General features: G+C 38.8%; 2 protein-coding genes across 6 annotated transcripts in view; both read left to right on the plus strand.

The window, feature by feature from the left end:
* Positions 1-158: 158 nt before the first annotated feature.
* Positions 159-10,260, plus strand: cln8 (CLN8 transmembrane ER and ERGIC protein). 3 transcript variants are annotated; one of them, XM_088626478.1, is made up of 4 exons: positions 174-237; positions 1,418-1,689; positions 3,973-4,628; positions 7,113-10,260. In XM_088626478.1, exons 3-4 carry the CDS (start codon positions 4,086-4,088, stop codon positions 7,434-7,436), a joined length of 867 nt encoding a protein of 288 aa, XP_088482604.1. In that variant the 5' UTR covers positions 174-237; positions 1,418-1,689; positions 3,973-4,085; the 3' UTR covers positions 7,437-10,260. The 3 variants fall into 3 exon arrangements, with proteins under 3 accessions (XP_088482606.1, XP_088482604.1, XP_088482607.1); XM_088626480.1 differs by lacking the exon at positions 1,418-1,689 and having other exon boundaries at positions 159-237; XM_088626481.1 differs by lacking the exons at positions 174-237; positions 1,418-1,689 and adding an exon at positions 3,253-3,276.
* A 6,457-nt stretch (positions 10,261-16,717) lies between these two features.
* Positions 16,718-18,050, plus strand: part of arhgef10 (Rho guanine nucleotide exchange factor 10) — a 107,105-nt gene continuing 105,772 nt past the window's right edge. For all 3 annotated transcript variants that reach the window (XM_088626483.1, XM_088626482.1, XM_088626484.1), the window contains exon 1: positions 16,718-16,875. The gene's annotated coding sequence lies outside the window, so the exon portion shown is untranslated. The remainder of the gene's footprint in view (positions 16,876-18,050) is intronic.

The following is an 18,050-nucleotide window of genomic DNA, read 5'->3' on the forward strand; positions in this document are numbered from 1 at the left end:
TCTTCAATACCGTTATATAAAATTGCGCAAAATACAGTACTTGCCAACACACACACACTTCACCTGAACTATTGCGCTTATGTTATAAACTGCTTGGTATTCGGAAACGAATGCACCAGTGCACCAATCGAAAGGGAGAAGTCCCTGAACTGGGGCTGGACTTCCGCAAGTTTGTCACGCGTAAAACATAATCACGTCATATGATTTTCATCTCTTAAACTTGCGTTGAGGTTGAAGGTAAGTTAAAACTTTGCTGCGGAAATCGATTGCTTGAAATGATTGTATAATACAATAGTATTTAGCTATTAACCGAAGGTTGTAGTGCTTTAACAGTAGGTTTCGCGCAACGCACACTTCTAGTGGTAATGTTTTGCCAGGTTAGTCTTATTGGGCACCGGTTCTTTTCAATTTTGATTCAGTGCTGTGGGGACAAGATTTACTGAAATTATTTGCGAAAAGCAAAAAGGAGAAGGGAACTGAAAACTGAGTGAACACATTTTGTTGCTTTTAAGTGGTTATGAATCTATTCAGTTCACTGGCGTTTGTTTCATGGTTTGTTACTGATAGTGTTGAACCTCCCCGAAAGTAATAGGCAGTTAAATGAGTGAATAAACAGAGACTTTAGTTTAGCTGTGGCGTAAATAACCTTTTGGAAGTTTAAAGTATCAGTTCCGTCTTCGATGGCACAGTATGAAGCTAGAATAAAGTTGGGTCACCGTTTGGAATCAATACATGCAGGGTAATTAATACATTAATGTATACATTTCGCTACTGATTATTATGTGTAATTGATTAGTCATTTATTTGACTAGTAATTGTGCCAGCACAGTGTTTGAGGTTTGAAATGAGCTGTGTCAGAGGCTCATTTGAACCAGTGTTGGAGCTCATCTGAGACTTTCTATTCATGTTATTTCTATCACATTTCTGAAGAAATAAATACACCAATATATAGACTGACAGGGGTTTATAGCTACTGTATTTGAATTATGTGAGTAGTTGTGGCAGGTTATATTGGGAAGTTTTGAAATTTTTAACTATCCCAATAAACTTCATATGATATGCTATTTCAGGTAATATGTGGTCTAAGGTGTACTAGTGTGCTCTACATGTTCCCTCATTTGTAACCTTCTTAGTCCTGGGGGGACACTCTCTAACATGTTTTATAGGTTTTGTTCTGTATTTCCAGCATCTTCCCTGAATTGGGGAAGTGCATTAAACTGGTCCGGCTATGATCAATGAAGTCATTTTGTGTTGCCTAGTTTAATTCCAGTCTCGCAGCTATAGACTGAATGAAACTTCCCTTTAGTCTGATTTTGCTCTTTTACTTGTAAAAGGTTTAGTTGCAATAGCCTATGCAGTACTTCTATAAACATCAAAGTACACTAGTAATTAATACTTCTCTGCACCTGTTTTCTAGCCACTTCTTTCAGTTCAAGGTTGCAGGGGAGCCAGAGCCTATCCCGGCAAGCAGCGGGCACAAGGCAGGATACACCTCGGACTGGATGCCAGTTTATTACATGGCACACACAGACAGTCGCAGCAGGGCCAGTTTACCCAGAAGCCAGTGAAGCTACCAGTATGATTTTGGGCTATTGGAAGAAACTGGAGCACCAGGTGGAAACCCATAAGAACACAGAGAGAACATACAGACTGCACGCAGACAGCAGCCTGGGTCCCCAGCGCTGTGAGGTAGCAATGCTATGCACTGCACCAATGTGCCACCCTACTCAATACTTATTTCCAATAGTTTAGCAGTATACATTATTAGGCTTTAAATTGGGTTTAAAATAAGCTTTTCTGTGTATTTTGTTTTGCTGTGAAGGCAGCTTTGTTGAAGGACAGATTTTTTCAACATGCATGCAGTGCTGGAAGACCCTGGAATCTGGTGGGATGCCACGTACCAGAAAAGTAGGCGGCAGACTAAGCTAAAAGTGTTCACAAATGTCACAGTTTGAGAAAAGTGTGAGAAATACCCCATACCCCTGCACAAATATCAGTTTATTTGAAGTCTGCCACATATTATGTCCTATATCTCTTCCACAGATGGATAACATGCTAGATATACACATGTGAAAACATTCTATTTATTATGTTTGAAATAATACGAATAGGAACTAGAAGATCTGAAAGTCCAGTCCGTAAAACTAATTTGAGGGTGTTTGTAAAAAATAGGAAGTTATAGATGTTCCCTGGGGAGTGCCAGAGGTTACTTTTAGAAAGCGTTATGTTACTTCCTAGTGACTTGCTACAGATTTCTTCTGCCCTCTGGTGTTCACAGCCTAAGGCTGGTGTTTCTACAGGGATATTTAATTGGCTGTGTGTCAGAGCACTTCAGTAGGAGTGCTTTCCCCTGTGGTGCAAAAGTGAGGTATCTTCCACTCGGAAGACTTAGCTTCATTTTTGAGATGCAGTATGACATTACAGCTATTGTACACAGACCAAGCCTGACCTATGTTCTGAACTGCAGTTTGAGATTTATATTTCTTTTTTATTTATATTATAGTGGATTGTAAAGTGAGAATGGTATAACCATGGCAAATAACAGGCATAGTATGTACCAGCATCTGGAATTGTGCGGCACCATTCTTCTGTGAGAAGGTCAACTCTCTTATCAGGTGTCGATCTAGAATATCCCATAAATGATTGGTTGGCTTCAGATCTTGTGATCAGGATCATAAGATCACTGGACAACTAGCTTTTTGCACTAACTTAACTACAGAAGACATGTTTTAGCATCGTCCAGTAGACTATATAAATACGTAGAATCTGCAGGCTGTCTGCTATTTTAGCCTGATAAAAGAAGATTCCATTGTAAGGAATGAAATAGCTTTTTGTGTCTTTTTTTGTAGAATCTTTTACCCCTGCTTTTTGTAACTACAGTTTAAGATGCAGTAACATGATGATGACATTCACATCTACAAACCATTCTTCCATTTATGGTGTCTTACAATACGCAAGTGACCGAGATAAATGGTTAATTTGACAGTTAGGGAGTGATGTAAATGAAATGATTTTTACTCATAATTTGCACATTTATATATCTGGTCAAATATTAAAAGATAGAGGATAGATAAAACCAGAATCATTTATTGTGATTTTAATGCCTCTTGATACACATTACAAGCTGTAGTGAAAAGACAGGTGTGTTTGGAAAATTTGACAGTAGCATCTGGTTTGGGGATACTACAGTAGAAGCAGTATCTCACTTGATCTGTTTCAGTACTGTGTAACTTCGGTAAAGACTGAAAAAGCAGACATACTGAATCATTCCATAAGGTAAGGCACAAGTATGCTGACAACCCAGCAACCTTACAAACATAAAGAGCAGGTTGAGCAGCTGTGTTTTGCCAAACCTCGCAGAGGGATGTGAAGAAAGTACCGCTGAGGGAGCAGATAAGGGAGGGCTGTGCTGACCTCAGTGAAGAAAATCAGCAATTACATGCTGCTGCAAAATAGTTACAGATGCGTTTGTGCTTATCTAGCCCCAGAATTGCACAAAGGCTTGGCATTTCCAAAGCGTACGTTAAGTCCCAAATTTGCGATGTGTTCTATGCTCTTTATCAGAATACTCATGGTGCATGAGCCAGACCGTGAGGTGTTGTCTGGGAGCCACAGCCTCCCAGCACCAGAGTTCTGGGTTTAGTGTAGGGTCTGGGGTCCTACCGGAGGAATTCCCACGTCCTTTCTTTGTTTGTGCATGTTTTGCATGGATGTTTTTTTTTTTCTGCGATTGGTTATTTAAAAATATATTTCCATGAGAAGAGGACCTCGCCTCATTAATTCTCCCTGTCAGGAGTGACTGATGCCTCTGTGCCCAAAACTCAGATTTGATTATGGGCTCATGTAAATGCACATACCGTATAAGAAACTGTTAATATTCAACTTCCAACGCCATATCGTCTTCGATTTGTGAAGTGTGACCTTGTGGACACTTTCATTACATTTCATCCTATTTCCTTTTTTTTTTTTCAGGTCACTGTGGTTGGCTTGTGGATGGATGCTAGCTTAGAGCAGAGCGCATTGCGGCTGAAGCTGAAACTCATTATCCGGGGAGGGTGCGGGGAAATAGAAGCACTAGAAGAATAATGACGTCTGACCAAGAAAGCACTGTGCTCTCCAGCGTCTTTGATATGGACTATTCGTCTTGGGATGTGCGTTACAGAATAATTGCTTTGGGCTTTGTTTTCTACAGCGCAGTGTTTCTGGTTGCTCATGTCATCTCACTTTGCTGCTCCCAGACGTACTGTTCCTTGACAGCCAAAGAGAAGCTCTTCTGGGACCTTGCTGCCACCCGGGCTGTCTTTGGCATTCAAAGCGTCTTTGCTGGCTTATGGGCGCTAATGTTGGACTCGGAAGTTTCCGCTGACAAAGTCAGGGGCCAGGAGGACTGGTCTTGGTTCAGCATCCTCACAGCCACGGCCTTCTTCTCCTTTGAAAACGTGGCTCTGCATGGATCCAACGCAGTGTTCCGCTCCTTTGACCTGCCCCTGGCCGTCCACCATTTCTTTGCCCTGGCAGGGTTTCTGGGCGCTGTGATCTGGGACCATATCGGACACTATTTTCCTATGGTGACGCTGTTGCTCGAAATGAGCACTCCCTTTACTTGCATTTCCTGGATGCTTTTGAAGGTATGTTAAAAAAAAAAACCAAAACACGACAAATATTTTAGGGATTCGTCATTCATCAGTGTTGCAATGTTTGATTTGGTGATGAGCGACACTGCATTGCCACTCAGTGTGGAATGAATTGAACTGGTATATCTCATGTCTCTTGGTACAACCCTGAATATATTCTTATACTTTTTAACAAAGCAAATATACCTTTGAGACTGTTGCCGTCTTAAATTTTAGATCTGATGGACTAGTTCTACTTTTTTTTTGTTTAAGTAAAAAGTGATGGATGCGATTTCCCCCTCTTTACAAAAGGTTTGTAATGCCACTTCGTTGTAACTTCGCATCTCATTGATACTGAGTCGGGCAGGGGGGCTTTGTCAGTTCTAGTGGGGGCGATTGCCGCTGAAACAGGCTATAGTTTCTCACCGCCCTTTGTTCTAGTGTTCTAGTCTTGAAAATGAGGATTTAGAGCTGTTTTCAAAAGTCACATTTAAACCATCTGACAAAAACAACCTGTTTGTCTGTCTTTTTTTTTATTTGGCAGCACAGTCAGGAACTCAAAACCACAGAAAGTCACAAGTTTTATCAAAAGGAACAGTCTTTTCATCATTTTATATTAGGCTGCTTGTCATGTACTTTACAGTACTGAGCCTTATGTTTTTCACTTCAACTTTATAATTTATATTTTGGTATTTTGTGGGTGATTCCCTCATCATTGTTGCCTGCTATACAGATCAAGTAGAAAAAATCTTCGTACATTTTTTTTTGCAGGTGAAATCATGTCCATTGCGAGTATTCCCATATATACTGTAACGAAAGATACAATTTGTTTTGAAGAAGAATATTCTAGTGGATTTAGGAGTAGATTCAGACTTGAGCAGCTTGATGAGGTTTTGTGAGTATAAACGCTGATATAATTGGTAGTCATGTGGTAATAGAAATACATGTATGGCTATTGATTCTGAGGTTATGAATGCATTATTGTCAAATGTGAAAATGGCATAATTCTTTTTATACAAAGTTTTAAGGAAAGAGAACTGTTTTAAGCATAGAGCTTGTGTTTTTCTTAAATTTTAAGGTAGCTGGAGTTTCAGGCCACAAGTTTTTTTTCTTTTGAAGACTGTATTAAATATTTTATCCTTGAATCTTTTAGGATGATCTCTAGACAAAACTATAATGCTTCAAAGGGGGTTATCATTTAGAGAATGGCTTGTATTTCTGCTTGCATATCGCTCTTGTAAATAGTGTGCCAGCTCTAGGGCATTGCTACCTTTTATCCTGATCTTGTTAGATCTCATCAGCAAAGCAAGTTTAGGTCAGGTCAATACTGAGATATAGACTGCTCACCTGGTTGCTACTGTAAGTGACGTTGGTGGACCAGTAGGTGGTGCTCTTTTCTCTGGGCTCAAAATTTCCAAGCTACACTGTCATAGAAGGTGCCATCCTTCAGATGAGATGTAAGCTGAAATCCTGACCACTTTGCCATTAAAGATCTCATGACACTGTCATAAAAGTAGAGGTGTCAATGCTGAATTCCGCTTTGGACTTCTTAACATTTTGAATCTAATTCAGCGGGCTCAGTAGATTTCCATTTCCATTTTTCACTGGCTCTGTAATATAGTATGTTCTCAGGCACTGAATGACGACTGTGTTCATTACATCTCAGTAGTGGATGAAGTGGCTTCCCCTCCTGTAAGTGAAGCATATGGGATACTTTGTGATGAAAGGTGCAATACAAATTAATTAAATTAAATGTGTGAGAAGCAGTATACTAAATGCTGCCTGACACATGTTTTAATTTTAAACAGTAAAACTCTTCTTTGCATAAAAAATAGATTAGTATGCCCTCTTTTTGAACTTTTTTATTAAACTTGTAGTAAAAAAGTATTTTTTCTTGTATACGACATACTGAACACCTGCAGTATATGATCACAGATAATTGCTTCAGAATCTGCAGTTCTTTGTGTGGTTAATGGACTGATGGCACTGATGTAACTGTATTTGCAGCGGTGTGCAGTTAGCGTGGTTATCAGTCACATGAAATGAAAATAACCACATAATGTAAGAATTTTAACGTTTTGGGGAAATGCTTCGAAACTAAACCGTATCTGTTTATATAGGACAGAGTACCAGTTCTGTCTAGAAAAAAATGTTCGTAAATATAATCTTGTTTTTAAAAACAATTTGGAGCTAGCGCTCATTTTGCTTTGCGCTCATTGCTTGCTGGGATAGGTTCTGGGAACCCCAAGACCCTGAATTGGAAGAAGCAGTTAGAAAGGTAATGGATGAGTGAAAAGGTGAAGTCTCAATGGGATTTACCGTATTTAAAAACGGAGGACAGTGCAAGAATGTTTTTCAGCAGTTTTTGTAGAGAACAAACTATAGGCTCTGGCTTCACCACGATCCTTACTTGGAAGAATCAGTTAGGAAATGGATGGATTTTGAATTAATGAATGGCTTTCACTGATGTTATACCGTAACTCTCATTTTCATCCTCAGGCTGGCTGGGCAAAAACACTCTTTTGGAAGGTCAACCAGTGGCTGATGATTCACCTGTTTCACTGCCGGATGGTCCTGACCTACTACATGTGGTGGGTTAGCTGGTGCCACTGGGATGCAATGAGACAGCACATTCCTCTGCTTCAGCGCATTATCTTTTTCACTGGCCTGGCGCTCCTCACTGTCATCATCAATCCCATCTGGACACACAAAAAGACAATGCAGCTTCTCAACCCGGTGGACTGGAACTTCGAGAATAAGCCAGCTCCAGTAAATGGCCCAGGCAGCAGCAGAAAACAACATCCATCGAAGAAAAGTGACTAAAATCACACAGTTTCTCCAAAGGTCTTTCCCTGTGCCTAGTCTGTATTCCAAGATGATAAAATATACTAAAACGTGTCACACCACGGTAAAGTGTAGGTATTACAGTGTATTTTGTTGTAAAAAGTAGGGAAAGTAGAATCCAGTGGAAAGGCTCCGGTGGAGTGCAGGTTCTGGAATGAGGGCATTCTCTTGGAAGGAGAGTTCAGGAATGGATTGATAATAATCTGTTTTAAAGCTTTTGTAGCTAACACACTAACCATTTCTCTTTTATTTTTGTGGTGCTTCAGGTTGCTGGAAGAGTACTGTTCAGCATAGGAGCCTCTTATTCTTTTCCTGTTATTACTCATTCATTTAACCGTGTTTTGGGGAAAAAAGTGTATCTTATAAGAGATAGGATAAGATCACTTTATTAGCCATATACAGTTTCTTCCATTAGGAATTTGTCTCTTCGCATACCCCAGCTTGCTCTCCATCAGACAGGGAGAGAAGCTTGGGGTCCGAGCGCAGGGTTAGCCATTGTACAACGCCCCTGGAGCAGTTGGGGTTAAGGGCCTTGCTCAGAGGCCCAATGGAGTAGGATTCCTCTGCCAGCTGCGGGATTTGAACCAACAACCTTCCAGTCCCAGGCCCAGATCCTTAGCCACAGTGCCACCCCTCCGCCCATATGTTTACCTTGCATAATGTAAACCAGCTTTATATAGTCAAAACAAATTCCATAATCCATCCCTGCTAATCAACAAAGACAATTGTACGTTTTGTTTGAAAACCAATTTGAAGTTATTTGTAACTTAATAGTGCAAGGTTCACGATCATAAAAATATTATCTTTGCATGTGCCATCTGACTCCCGTGGTCTGGCTGACTTCCGATTGTAGTCAGAGATAGGTCCAGAAGAAAAAGTGAGAGGATGTCTGTGCGTTGCCTCATTAAATAAGTGCTGCTCTGATATTGACTGTCTGGTGCATCTCTAGAATGGGCATCCCCTGGATTTAACTTGGCCACTTAGTAAGGAAAAGCTAGCAGCATAAAATTGTTTACAAGCGCCATCTGCTGGTAAAGGTGTAAAGCTGATGCCTCGAAACTGCTTCCACAACCTGTTTATTCTGTTAGTGAGAAATACTTGTAAAAGCCAGTTTGCAGACGTACTGTATGTTGCCATTGGCTTCATCTTACCTGAGTTACATATTTCAAAAACCTTTGATTATAAGTATAGTTTGTGAATTAAGTTATTGTATATGTATGTAGTGCCTCTCTACTAAATATTGTTAAGCTTTGGACTTTGATGCGTTGCATTAACGTTGTAATTGTTTCAGGGTCAAAATGAATGGGCTTATTGTTCTCTGTGCCTTTAAAGGAGGTAGTCTCGTTGCACTTACTGTACTTACGTTAATGTATAGTACGTTGTAATTATCACTTAATGGTGTGTGGTAAGTTTGAGTTTTTAATGGACAATAGTGCTTGTCTTCGTTGAGGCTTCAAAGGCGGAACTCTTCTTTCGAAGACAAAGCAATCAAAATATAACTTGAACCATATTTAACTTTTCTTGGATGTTCCTGTACATCATGTTATATAACATCAACGTCCTCCAGAAACCATTACACAGCTTGTTGCTGGCAGGATAGAAAAGTACAGGCGAGAAATGGAAGAATTTATCAGGTCTTTGCTTTGAAGCTTTACTTGTTGTGTGGTTCGTGCTGCAGCTTGTGGTGTGCCACAAACATTTTCAAGTAGGGAGCTGTGTTGGCGTGTTTGGCTAAAGGTTAAAGGTTAATTCCACACAAAAAATAGAAAAGATTAAGCAACATTTTGGATGCAGTCTTCTTCAGATGTGAGAGAGAGAAGTGGTAAAAATAAAGGGGAGCAGAATAAAGAACAAATTCATTCTCACCTTTGTTCTTTGTACTTTATATTCTCACTTCCTTTGTCTCTGGCTCACACCTGAAGAAGGCTCTAGAGCAGAAACGTTGTTTCTCCTTTTTATTTTTCAATGTGGGAAACATAAAAGCAAGTATCTTTTACTTGTTTCTTTACAAGCACATGTTACTGTTTTGCTGATCAGGAAGAAGTAGTCATCTCTTGTAGGGGGTTTTAATGCCCTTTTTGAATTTTATGAACAGTATTATTCTGGGGCATTTCAGTAAAAATGATTGGTAAATTGATTTTATCAGGAAATTTGTGGGTGAATTACACTGGGATGACCATTGGTTCGTTCAGTTCCTGCATTACTGTAAATATAATGCAAAAATGGCATGGTATACATTAATATATTGTTTTACCTTGTTTTGTTTAACTGAAATCTGTTTCTTGCAGATAATATCAAGCATATTTCTGGAGTTTATTCTGTCTGTTCGTGGTCTAGTGAACAGAGCTTCTAATCAGACTTGCCAAGGAGTGTAGGATATTTAGTAAGCTATTTACTCATACATTTACAGGTACTCAAACTGAACAGTCCAGTGGGAATAAGCTTCAAACAGGAGCACATGTCCTTGATTTCCTTTTTTATTCAGATTTGGCTTGTGGTTTTTAGTTTTTTTTAAAAAACAAATTGTTTATTCACACAAACAGGGCAGTCAAAACCACATGAAATGTCAAGAATGTTTGTGGGAAAGAGAACTACTTGGGGAAAAAATACAAAAAGGAGTCGTGAGAATGTGGCTAGATTGTCTATTTTGCTTACCAGGAAACTGAAGATTTACTTTTTTAATGCTTCACTCTCCTGATATGGGTATTGGGAAACATGAGCTACTGTACTGTGTATGGTAATTATGTTTTCTTAATATTGACGGTGGTAAAGTTAAAACTGGTTCATATGTTGGAAACGTTAATGGATAATAATATGTGGTCTTAACAGTTTTTTTTTCCTGTTTCTCCTCTTGTTAAAAAGCTACATCGATGAGCAATTGCATATTGAAGAGTCGACAAAACGGCTGCAGGCTGACCTAGAATCATTGAATCATTGAATGATTGCTATGGACAGCTTGCAAGATGCCACTATCTTGCCATGCCACTATCAAGAAAACGAATAATCTATTATTAATATCATATCAATTGTGTTCAGTTCAGAGATGAGAAATGTGCAGTGTGGCCTAACGCGGGGGGCGTGTTCAGTGCAGAGGCGGAGCCCTGGATGAAGGGCGATGCGTGGCATTAGCAGCCACAGCTGTCCTGGCTCATTAAGGGCTGGCCGCAGCTGTCGGGGCCCTTTAAGACACACTTAGCACGCCCTGGAGGGACCCGCAGACCGCCCCGCAAGGGGAGACCATTCCCGCGGCAGTCCCGGGATAGAGACGAGAGCGTAAAGCCGTCATTTTCAGAGTGGGCGTCGACTTTTACCGGTATTTGCCCTGGCTCCTCCCACTCCTACATTATTCTAATCAACAGTTTAGTCTTGAGGAATAAATACTGAGCCAGATTTAAAAAAAAAAAACAATCATTGTCATTTTATGCACAGTGTGCATAAACACTTGTATTAAAAAAATAATAATTGAATTGATAAATGTAATCAGCATTCTTCAAAACAAAAATGTTGCACAAGACACCAGAGGCTTTCAGGGGATCTGAAGTTATTGGTTAAAGAGAGAAATGCAGAGGCTGGGCCTCCTATGTATCAGGTGGCTGTAAACATTTTAATAACTGCAGTGTGATAAATGCATCTCCAAATGGAGACAATGAGTCGGACTAATGTGTTCAGCAATTCAAATGCTGATTTGTCTTGAATATACACACTATTTTCTAACAGTATTGGTGTCATTCTGATTTATGTAGGATTATAACATTCCTATTATAATAGCTCTGCATTTGCTATTTCTGTTATTGGTTACTTTGTCAAAGTTGTAGACGAAGTGCTGGGAAAAAAAACTTTAATGTAGCTTATATTAATCAGTTCTATGGAAACTCACGATTTCACCTTATGGAGTGACAAGGAAAGTGTTGATCGGTCTTTTTTTCCCATTTCAATTGTATAAAAAATATGCATTTCGTACTGTAACTAGCAAACTTTGTTGATACTCAAAAGAATTTTATGTTATTGTGAAAAATTATACATGTAATAGAATGTTACCAAAATACCTACCAGTGTATGTTATACTAATTGCTGCATCTAATAAACATTGCAGTGTACCAGAATAATGCAATACACTTTCGCCATTTTAGTTATTGTAAAAACCCTTCTTAATGTAGAGTTGTATGCAAATGTTTGGGCACCCTTGGTCAAATTGCATGTTTCACAGAACCTGAAAGTGAAAAGTTAACACAACCTCTGCAGGTTAAACGTGACGTATTTCAGGACATTTGTAATGTACAAATACTGTTTATGTGCTGAATTTAACACATACAAAAATAAAACGGTGAATGTGACATTAAAGCTTTAGAACCCCTTAATCAGAGTAAGATAATGAGAATGATTCTTAAAAGGAATGAGCACAGTGTATGCAATACTAAGCTGCAGTAGATGGGAATTCTTTCAGGAATCTTCATTCATAGGTTTGGGATTCTAGAATTATGTACCCAGTCACATTTTTGATGTTGACAACTTTGCTTCCTTCGGGAAATGTCTGGATGAGATCCTTTGATCAGTCGCCTACTAGCAAATGTGTTAGATGGATCAGATGTCCTCCTCGCATTGGTAACCTTAATTATCTACAGTATGTTCTTAAATACAAATTTACCATAAACAGCTTTGACCTTCATGTATTATGGTGAAGCTGGATAATTCTGTGGCTGGTGACGATGTCTAAAAGTCTGCGAAATGTATTTTATTTATGTCAACTGCTGAATTGATTTTAACCTTAAAATTTTTTATATAGACTTGAAAGAAAGTACTACATTTTGGAATTTCCTTCCTTTTACACAAAGTATTAATTGCTTACTTGTATATTTAGATTTAATACATTTTGTCATTTGTTTGCCATAGCACAGAGATAACACTCAATAAAAGCACTGTTTTTACAGTATGATGTAATTTTGTTTGACAACTGTTATATACATTTTGTAGTAAAGATGTGCAACACAGGCACAATCACACATGGGATCGCTTCCGTTTCCAGGATACCAGTAGCACTATAAAGGTGTTGTGGAACAATCACATTTCAGGTTTAGTAGATGTACTGTATGCCTACAACTTTGCCACCTTTTGATCCTTTGTTCAATAAACTGCTGTCGTTTCTTGAAAGAAGCCAGCGTATCAACTTCAATATCATGGCTGAGTAGCTTGTTTCATACTCCCACACCTCTTGGGCTAAGGAAGTGAGTCCTGTTCTCACTTGTAAAGGTGAAAACCCCTAAACAAAATTAGCATTATTTCCCAAGGTATGGAAAATCACCCAATAAGACTTATTTTTATCCTAACAACACACTGAATCATCATATTAAAAACACTATCATTTCTGGTAAGCCTATAGTAGTTAATATAGTAAAGGCATTAAGATAGTTAAGATAAATAGATAAGATAAGATGGGATTAAAAATCAAGAATGCAAATGCTATGAGGAGCAATGTTGAGGGATGTGGTACTTGGCAGTTATGACATAAGGATGGCATCTCCTTTTCTACTTCAAAAGTTACCCATTTGCTAGAGCAATATTATTTTTGAAGTGGTGAGAGGCGGGTATGAAAATGCATGCTTTGTTATGCAACAAATTCTTAAGGTGTTTGAGAACAGGTTTAGTTCCTTCATTCTGTCAGTATGACATTCCCTTAGCCCCAGAATGTATTTAGTTGCTCTTCTCTGGACTGATTCCAGTGTAGCAGTTAACTTTGATATATTGTGACGAAAAATATTGAACTCAATATACATACTAAATATGGCTTTGCTACACTAGGGTGTAGCAACATCATTTGCCCTAAAGACTAATAGTTAAAAAGTTGTGTCTTAACATTTTGTTCACTATTTTAATGGATTCTTCACATCCTCTGGAATATGTACAGTAAAAAGTCAACATAAACACCAGTCAGCATCCTCTTTCCCAGTGTTTCCTATTTTGTAATTATGTTTTTGATACGTGCATGCAAAGTTCTGATCTTGTGTACAATACATGTCATCTGACAAGTGACAACAATTTATCTTTTATAAATTTAATGTAATAGAGTCTCAGAAATGTGGTATTAAAAACTCCTACTGTTCTCTGCCCTCAATCTTAGCCTAACCCATACTGCTATCTTTAACACTATGCCTAGAATTAGTGGTATCTAATTATTTTTACAACTGTTTGTAATGTCAAAGTTTGATCATTTTTGCATGGTTCATTTACAGACCTAAAAAAACAAAGCAGCAGTATACCCTTAAAAATAATTAATAATTAATCCTTCTCTGTAATTTTAAAAAATATAGTTTTCATTAATAGAATAATAAAAAATTATTTTATTTTTGAGTGAATAATACAGTATGAATAGTATCAAAAACTAATTTTTTAACTTAGGATATCTCTTCAGGCATAAATTTTTTTAAAACATTCTCAGTCACAGAACACTTTTAGTGATGCATTTGAAATAAGAAAGTCATAAAACTTCACACAATTAGGGAGCCTATAATTAGTATTCAGTGCATTCTTTCAGAGAAGCCTTGTGCAAAAGTACATGCAAGTAAATGTAATATGTAAATATGTTAAAACGTTCATAACTAATGCCTAAAATGGTGAATATCCAGAGTGTATGTATCATTTAAAATATATTTTAAACATGTTGACAAAGTACATTAAATATTAGGGAAAATTAATTTTCACATTTGTTTTTGTCTGAAATAGTAGTATTACTCAGCTAGTGTCCTCGAATACTATCCTCCATTCTACTACCGTATAAAATTAATACTCCGTACACAGTGAATTTGCTCTAATACCTTTTATGCTGCACCCATTGTTGTACTTTCCCTTTTATGTTTAAAATGGAGCTGTTACTGAGACTGAGTTTCTTAAAAGGGGGCTCCCCAACCACAATCATCTGAGAACCCCTAATTAGAGTGTGTAAATGCTGTAAGCACATGGGCTGGCTGTTTGATTTTCTCCCAAAGATGCATTTAGTAATCAAAATCAAGAGGAACACTCCCTATTACTCAGAAGAATAAGTGTTAAGCTCGTTTTGTACAAACATGCAAGTGCAATAATGGTGTCATGGCATGTTCTTCTATTTCTAGCAAAGCAATACAGCTGTATTTATTATATGGGGAAAGTGTTGATTGTTAAGTCACTGCTCTTGTTCATTATATATTTTGGTATCTGAAGGGATATGCCTCTTCTTTAAAGTGGCTGTAAACTGTATAATTTGTTACTGTGTTTATTTCACTTATATCAGATATCTAAAAAAAAGAAACTCAATGTGTCGTTCTGGTTTCTGTGGCATTAAGGACTGGGGAGCAAATGACTCCCCCCTCCAAGCCTGGATGGGGCACCGGTCCATAATGAGGATTATCCCCCAGAAATGCTGGCTCTCATTTTACACAGCAGATTACCTCACTTTTTATTAATTTTTACTAATTACACTTTTACTAATTACAGTACTCTGCTCCAACTCCATTTCATGTATAGTGGGGAAGGATGATAGACAATGATAAAGATACAGTAGAAAATGCTAAATGCATAAATGACCTTAAGATATAAAAAACATGTGTATCATACACATATGATATTTGTGGTTTCCTCAGCTTCACAAGAAGTATTTATGACCTAACTGCCCAAGAAGCAGTCCTTTTGAAATACAGTATACGAAAGGGGAAGAACGGATTTAGGAGAGGAAGACTGTCGAATTGGAAAGAGCATTTGAAGATGTGTTCAATAAAGAATGCAGTATTTACAAATTTATATTCTGTTCTGGCAACAACTAATATGGCCCTTAACTGAACCAAATGAACAAAGAATATCTGGAAAGGAGGCCAGATATGTTGAGAGAGATATGTTGAGAAGAGAGAGTCAAAGAGAGCTCACTCTGACTGTTCACCTGCATGTTACATGGCCATTACATGTCTCCAGAGGTCACAACTATTCAAACAAGAGAGTGTCACTTGGCCAGGCCAATCACCCTCACCTGCCAGGAATAGCCAGTAAAATCATTAGTATTTCCAATACTTCTTTGCATCTTTGTGTTTCCTGGAATAGTTTATTGCTGGTGTGGAAAACATCTGAAAATAAGACAAGAACTTAACCAATCTGCATACTGTACCTATTCTGTTTCATCAGTGCCCATTAGGAGTAATTGTAAAGAATAAAGACTTTCATCTAAAACATAATGCCCCCCTCATGTACTGAATTGTTCCAAAAAAATTAAATTTCACCTCAAGATGCTTAGATCAATCACTGCCAACAAGAGTGCACTTTGACTAAAGTAAAGCAAAAGCTCTTCTAAAGAAGAAGGTTTTGAGTCTGGATTTGAAGGAGTTTAGAGAAGGTGTCTTTGATATCCTTGGGCAGAGAGTTCCAGAGCTTGGGGGCATAACAGGAGAAGGCCCTGTCACCCATACAATGTAGACTGGCTTGGGGGACAGCTACTGTAGGAGACAAGAATTAGAAGAGCGAAGGTTGTGAGGTGGGGAGTAGGGCCATAATAGTTCAGACAGGTACTGAGGTGCCAAGCCATGCAGAGCCTTATACAATAGCTGAGCATGAGGGTTTTAAAGTCCACATGGAATTTGACAGGAAGGCAGTGCAAGGACTCCAGGACAGGAGTAATGTGATCACTTGCACTTGACTTGGTCAGGATTCTGGCTGCCAAATTTTGGACATACTGCAGTTTGTTCAAAGTAGATTAAGAACCCCGGCGAGTAGAGCATTACAGTTGTCAATGCGAGAGAACACAAATGTGTGGATCAGCTTTTCAGCCACGGTGATAGTGATAACAGAGGGCGTAGTCTAGCGATATTTCTGAGGTGAAAAAATATGTTTTGACAATATGCTGCACACGTGGGTCGAATCCTTCCCAAACACTTCTAAAACATCTAAATACATCGCGAAAGTTCCTTAAAAAACACATTTACAAAATACAGCAGCATGCAACGGGTAGTTTATCTTGCTCTTTGGAAACACTCTTCTTAATGCGAGCAGATGTGGTCTCTATCCAGAAGGAGGCGAACTGCGCGCCAGCATGGCTTCACCCGTCTTCCGCCGCGGGATGGAGGAATGATGTTTTTCGATGCTGGCACAGCTGTGCAAAGAACTAGCCACCTCACGGGTCACGTGGGCCGCTGGAATGCAGCACCTCTCTCTCCGGCCAACAGACCGCTGGAATGTGATTGAGGGGCCGTCTGGCCAATCAGCGTTGGGGAATGCGGACGACGCACCAATGGTTGAGCAGTGGGGGCGAGGTCATAACACAACAGTCTTCTTGGGAAGAGACTTGAAAAACTGGGATGAAGAGAAAAAAAAAAGAGGAAAAAAAGCGTCGGATGCAGTGGGAGCACGGATTCGGTGAATGGCAGTGCCCAGCTTAGAAGAAACGAAGAAAAAGCTGATGCAAATGGTGAGCGAGAAGTACTCGTTTTATCGTGATGATCACTTATTTGATGTCTAAAGTCAAAAAATAGTTATTGGAAAAGTTAACTTATTCTTCAGTTCAAATCCTTCCAATTTTTTTTGACTTCTTGAAAAACAAAATTTCACTTTGCCGTTTGATTTTACTCTATGATCTGCCAGGTTGTTTTTCATACCGTAGGTGATTTTTCAAAGTGTGTTAAACGCGCAGAAATTACAGTATATCCGTTACTTTCGAAAGTCCCAGATGTAAAGTTTCATTGATTAATAAAATCACGACGGAAAAGGCAAAGCCTGCAGTAAGGTGCGCTAGAGAAGTCTGGCTGTTTCATCTCCAGTTGGTGGTCAACTTCGCGAGTAGTTTAAAAAGCAAGCGGGGGTCATACAGTAATTGTGGGATTTTCTAAAACAAGCTAAACAATACTATATCACATTAAACCTACCAGTTATCAAACTGCTTTCTGTCGACCTGAATAAACTTTCCAAAGCGTTCTGCACCATTAGGATAACAGTAGATTTTGTCTTGTTTTCTTGAAAATGTTCGGTCATATTTGAGAAGCGATGTAATCCCCAGAGGATCAGTTCACCTATTCAAGTGCATGGCGACTAACCAACAATACAACTGCGCGTTGTTCTTTTATGAATAACGTACTATTACAACCGATCATCATAGCTGTGTAGTAATTTCTGTCGTTGTGAATAATTATAGCTTTTACTGTGTCTGAGTAATCTGTATAAAAATGAGTGTTTTGATAACCGGAGCTTCGTGCCGATGATCCCACATTAGTTCAGGAGCTGTTTTCCAGTTGTCACAGTTTTGTAGGAGGTAGTTGGGTGCTATTTCTGCAGGGCATGGGCGTTGTTAAAGAGCAGGTCTCAAGCTCAGCTCTTGCAGGGCTTCATGTCTTCTGGTTTTCGTCGCATCCTGGGTAGTCAATTAAACTGGTGAATTAAGCATTTTCTTAGGTAGACCTATAGGATTTTTTATGGGTCTTTTACAGTTGATTAAAAACTTAAACTTTGTTCAAGGTTACCTCATCCAATACCTCAGAGTCTGATGACACGCAGTAGGAATTGCATTTATATAAGCAATCCATCTATGTACTGTAACACAATGGGTTTGTGAGCCCTGTAAGAGTATCTGTCAGAGTGGCAAACCCCAGA

The sequence above is a fragment of the Lepisosteus platostomus genome, chromosome 3 (assembly GCF_059453375.1).
Source record: "Lepisosteus platostomus isolate fLepPlt1 chromosome 3, fLepPlt1.hap1, whole genome shotgun sequence".
NCBI classification, from domain to species: Eukaryota; Metazoa; Chordata; class Actinopteri; order Semionotiformes; family Lepisosteidae; genus Lepisosteus; species Lepisosteus platostomus.